The sequence below is a fragment of the Callorhinus ursinus genome, unplaced genomic scaffold (assembly GCF_003265705.2).
Source record: "Callorhinus ursinus isolate GAN/ISIS: 27379988/994484 unplaced genomic scaffold, GSC_fseal_2.0 scaffold106, whole genome shotgun sequence".
Taxonomy (NCBI): Eukaryota; Metazoa; Chordata; class Mammalia; order Carnivora; family Otariidae; genus Callorhinus; species Callorhinus ursinus.
The window spans coordinates 537,833-543,073 of NW_027397168.1; the positions used below are offsets into that span (position 1 = coordinate 537,833).

General features: G+C 58.4%; 1 protein-coding gene across 1 annotated transcript in view; it reads right to left on the bottom strand.

Moving 5' to 3' along the window:
* The window catches only part of GARIN5B (golgi associated RAB2 interactor family member 5B), a 6,921-nt gene extending 2,939 nt beyond the window's left edge, over nt 1-3,982 (bottom strand). The window contains exons 1-9 of the mRNA XM_073889321.1: nt 3,646-3,982; nt 3,300-3,454; nt 2,801-3,059; nt 2,386-2,410; nt 2,161-2,225; nt 1,969-2,069; nt 1,823-1,875; nt 1,663-1,739; nt 1-1,348 (exon numbers count right to left, since the gene is read on the bottom strand). Of these exons, the coding sequence (XP_073745422.1) occupies nt 1-1,348; nt 1,663-1,739; nt 1,823-1,875; nt 1,969-2,069; nt 2,161-2,225; nt 2,386-2,410; nt 2,801-3,059; nt 3,300-3,454; nt 3,646-3,795 (2,233 nt within the window). The 5' untranslated portion in view covers nt 3,796-3,982. The remainder of the gene's footprint in view (nt 1,349-1,662; nt 1,740-1,822; nt 1,876-1,968; nt 2,070-2,160; nt 2,226-2,385; nt 2,411-2,800; nt 3,060-3,299; nt 3,455-3,645) is intronic.
* Nucleotides 3,983-5,241: the final 1,259 nt, after the last annotated feature.

Sequence of the window (5,241 nt, forward strand, 5' to 3'; positions counted from 1 at the left end):
CCTCCAGCGAGGGCACCCAGATGCCCACTGGGGACTGCTCCCTAACCGCCCCCGGTTTCCCCTCCGGGGAGGACACGTGACGGGGGCTGAAGGGCACTGTGCCCTCTGTTGACATAGCAGACGCCTGGGGAGCTGAGAGCCAGGAGGGCAGACTGACTGCAGCTGGTCTCTGGGGTGGCTCCTTGCAGTTGGCCATGATCATCATCTTGGCAAGGGTGAGCCCCTCCACCGAGAAGGGCCTGCTCTGTTCCTCTGGGCCTCCCTCAATGGCCAGCTCCTGCGTCTTGAGCCACCTCTGCTGCTCTCCTCTCTCCTTGGATTTGAAGCCAGGCATGTCCAGGGATATCTTCTCCTTCTTTCTGTGGACCCTGTCCTCCAGCGTGCCCCTGCCCTTCAGGCCATCCACGGTGATCTCCCGGGCTTTGCTGATCACGACTTCCTCTGACTGCGTCTTCGTGGTGGTGAAAGGCAGCTCCCTGAATGTTCTCTGGGTCCTCGTCTCTAGCACGTCCATCTCCTGGGTGCCCAAGTACAACATGGGCTGTGGAGTCCCTTCATGCTTCCTTCTCTCAAGCCCATCCCTTTTAGGACTTAATTCAGGCACCATGCCAAAATCGGCCCCATCCAGCGTCATCTTGTACTGACGAGGTGAGGTCACAGCCTTCTGGGACGGGGTAGGGATGAAGAAAGATTTCCTCCTTTGGAGAGTCGGGGACACAGCCTTTGGGGGAAGAGGCTGTATAGGTGGGGACTTTGGAGATGGGAAAGGTACGGCTGGAGGCTTCTGAGGACTAGCCGAAGCAGGTGGGGCCTTCCGGGATGTGCCATGTACCGCTGGGGCCTTCGGGGAAGTAGCCGACGCAGGTGCGGCCTTCCGGGACGGGCCACGTGCTACTGGGGCCTTCTGAGGAGCCACAGGTGCAGCTGGGGCCCTCCGGGATGGGCCAGGGGCGGTCGAGGTCTTCTGGGATGGAGCACGTGCTGCTGAGACCTTCTTGGACTGGTCGAGGATGAATGGAACTTTCGAAGGGGCAGCATGGGTAGACAGCGTCTTCTGGGAGAGTGGCGGCCGCTGCCTGTGCCCAGCCTCTCCTTTGTGCTTATGGAAGGAGAGAGTGGCAGGGAGGGGGAAGGCCGGAGGGCCGGGGGCTGGGCAGAAGACGGAAGAGGACAAGGTGCTGGAATCCGGGTCCATCAGCTCTTCAATGGCCTGCCGCCACAGGTATGTGTCCAAGTGACCATACGAGTCCAGCAAGGAAGGCTCACAGCTGCCCTCCGAGATACAGCGGACCGGGGTCTCCACTAAACCTCCCAGGACCGTGCCCACCTCAGAGTCAGAGGAGTAACCCTGCACATGGGCCGAAGGAAGGGGAAGGATGATCAGGACCAAGGGAGGCTCCCAGACCCAGGACCCAGGAGTCCAGGCCCCCAGCCCCTCCTCCCTCAGACCCAGGAGTCCAGGCCCCCAGCCCCTCCTCCCTCAGACCCCAGAGTCCAGACCCCCAGCCCCTCCTCCCTCAGACCCAGGAGTCCAGACCCCCAGCCCCTCCTCCCTCAGACCCAGGAGTCTACACCCCCAGCCTCCTGCCTCGGACCCAGGAGTCCAGACCCCCCAGCCCCTCCTCCCTCAGACCAAGAGTTGGGCCCCCAGTAAATAGCTGCCTTGGAAGAGGACTGTGTGTTGTTGATGGTGTTGGAAATGATGCTGAAGATGGTACGGATGGTGATGCTGGGCTTCTCTGGGTGGGAAGAAAGTAGTCTGAGCTTTCAGGGGAAGGGCGAGAACTTTGTGGATCCATAATAGAGGGGGAGGTGTGCTCACCAGAAACCTGGATTTTTGTCCGAGATGTGTCAGCGTAGAGTTTTGGTTGGGACCTGTGGAGGCAAAGTGGTGTGACTATGATGGCATCTGTACCAGGGTCCTCAGCCTTCCCCTGCCTCCCACCAGGAGCAAGACCCTAAGCCTACTTTTCTGCAGATTTCTTTTTAGCTTCAGCATGCTCCAGACGCGACCAGATGAGAGGCACAGAGTCGCCCACGGCCTGAGACTTGAATCTGCGCTTGAGGGTCTGACAGTGCGAGGAGGGACGGAGGGCAGAGAGGAGGCACAGCACCCCCAGCCCCCACCCATCCGCAGCCAGTCCTGCCCGGCCTGCTCACCTTGGTCTTCTTCTGTCTCTGAGATGCCATTAACTTGTAAGGAAAGTTGGGCTTAACAATCATGACTGCAGAGGAAGGGAGGTTTTGAGTCAGTGTCTCTGACAGGGAGTACACAGGGAGACGCGCAGGGGGCTTGGCCAGCGGAGAAGGGGAAGGTCTGACCACTCCTACTGCAGCAGATGCTGAGCAGCGGGGAAGAGCCTGATGGACACTGAGCCTGCTCACCTGAACGTCTGCACTGGGGCTGGGCCTGTGGACAAGGAGGAGGCCAGTCAGGAGGGGTGGCCGCCTCCTGGTTTCCACATCTCCGTTACCTAACCAGCCCAGGACTCCAGGACCCCAACCCTTCCCCTTGCCAAGACCTGTCCTCTGCCCCTGCAAACCCTGGAATCTAGGCCCCCAGCCCCTTCTCCCTCAGACCCGGGAGTCCAGGCCCCCAGACTCCTCCTCCCTCAGACCCGGGAGTCCAGGCCTCCTCCCAGCCCCTCCTCCCTCAGACCCAGGAGTCTAGCCCCCAGCCCCTCCTCTGTCATCCAGGCCCCCAGCCTCATTTCTTGGGATTCTGGATTTCAGGTTGTTTGTCTTGGCTCTGAAATCTAGAACCATAGTTGCCCCAGGGGGCTGTGGGGGCAGTGCCCACCTGGAGGCGCCAGGTGGAGGCCGGAGGTACCACATGGGCCAGGTCCATGGTGGGTGTATTCAGAGTCCTGGGGGCCCAGGTTGTGGCAGGCTCATGGAGCAGGTTGATGAGACGGATCCAGCGGTCAAACAGGAAGCCAGCCTCTTTATCAGGGGCGTCCAGCTCCAGGTAGTAGTAGCGGCCTGTGATCAGTCGCAGCTTAAGGCGCCAGGCAGACAGATCATGCACGTAGAGGTGGGCCAGGTCCAGCGGGAGCATCCTGGGGCGTGGGGGCAGGAAGGAGATGGAGATGGTAGAGCAGGAGATGGGACCGGGCGGGGGCAGATGGGGCAGATGGAGGCACCTGGTGAGGATGAGGTGGGAGCACTCCCTGGGGCAGATGGGGCGGATGGAGGCATCTGGTGAGGATGAGGTGGGAGCACTCCTTGGGGCAGATGGAGGCACCTGGTGAGGATGAGGTGGGAGCACTCCCTGGGGCAGATGGGGCAGATGGAGGCACCTGGTGAGGATGAGGTGGGAGCACTCCTTGCCCTCTCCAGGCTGAGCGATCAGCAGGATGTCTGGCAGTACCAGGCCTGGCAAGGAGGCAGCCACGCCCATGGTCAGACGGTTGGTTCTGTGGTGCACGTAGACGGGGGCCCCTTGATTGGTCACCTGGGGGGCCAGGGAGAGGGGCTGGAACCACTCCTCCAGTGCTCCTCTGGCACCCCCAGCCCAAGCCCCCTGCCACCGGAGCTGCCGCCCCCCCCACTGCCTCATGCCTGCCTGGGTTCAAGTCCCCCAGCCCAGGGAGTTCCAATCCCCTCCTGCCTCTCTCCGCCCCCAGGGTACAGGAAGCAGGGGACCTGGACAAAGTTACTCTCGAACATGGGCAGCGGGCGGAGGGGCAGGTACTCGCCCTTCTGGAGGGTCTTCTGCAGCTCGCCCAGAGTGGGGACCCATTTTGAAGGTCCCTGGAGTGACTCCATGCGCCTGATGTTCTGAAACCGGTTCATGGCGGCTGGAGAAAAGATGAGTCACCACGGACACACAGTCAGGGAGCCGGGCATCTGGGCACATGGTCTGCCCAGTGTCCCCCAGCCCACCCGTACTGGCCCTTTGGGCTTCACAGGTGTGGGAGCTCAGCGGTTCCAGAGAGTGGAGCTTCCCCAGGGCTTGGCCATGGCCCTGAAGAGGGGGTGGTCAGCCCTAGCCTGGGGGAGGAGCCTTCCTGTGGAAGGGCTTTGTGACCTCATCAGACACATGTAGGACTCTTTCTGGGAACTCTCTGGGGGGCATGGATAGGCTCCCTTCCCCAAGATGTGGCCTAGGGTCTTCAGGGTTGAAGTCTGTGAATCAGAAGCCCCCAATCCAGACCCAAACTAGTGAAAACACTGGACCCTTGGTGGGGGCAGGTGGCGGGGGGGGGTGCTGTCTTGGATATTGTAAACAAATAATTAACCAAGAGTTTCTGACTCTTAAGAAGGGAGGCCTGAGTACAGCCCCAACTCACCACTGACCTGACCTTCCTCTGGACCTTGAGTAAGACTCATACCCCCCACTGGACCTCAGTTTCCTCATATGTAACCTATTTGTGTCTGTGGCAACCACTGCTCAACATGGGTTCTAAAGAAAAGGACGTGCGCTTTGGAATGAGCCAGACCTCCGGCAGAATCACAGTTGTCTATCCCTAGCCATGTGACCCTGAACAACCACCACCCCCACCTCACCTCCCCTCACCTGTGAAGTGGGGCATAATGGCACATTCAAGGGATCGTGTAATTAAAACCCCACACTTAAGGCACGGTCCAGAGCAGGCACTCAGTGAGCCATGATTCTTGACTCCTTCTGAGGGTTTATTTGGGGAGAAGGTGTTGACTGGTATTCTTCCATTCTAAAAAGTGTTTATTATTTTTTTAAATGTGTCATGCAAAATACATGGTCATTGTAGAAATTCTGGATAATACAGATAAGCACAGATTTTTAAAAAAGTCACTCATAACTCTACCCCTTCTTCCACCCTGAGGGGACCATTGTCAACATTTTGGTGCGTTTTCTTCTAGGACTTATTATTATTATTAAAGATTTCATTTATTCGAGAGAGAGCATGAGAACAGGGTGAAGAGCAGAGGGAGCAGCAGACTCCCTGCTGAGCTGGGAGCCCGATGCGGGGCTCGATCCTGGGACTTCGGGATTGTGACCTGAGCCGAAGGCTGAGCCACCTAGGCATCCCTATTATTATTATTTTTAAAGTAAGCTCTATGCCCAATGTGTGGCTGGAAGTCACGACCCCGAGATCAAGAGTCACATGCTTTACTGACTGAGCCAGCCAGGTGCCCCATGTTCTAGGACTTTTAAAAACATCCATCCATCCATCCATCCATCCATCCATCCATCGAGACACAAAATGGGAATCATGCAGTGGTCAGTAGCCTGCTTTCTCTGTCTTTTTTTTTTTTTTT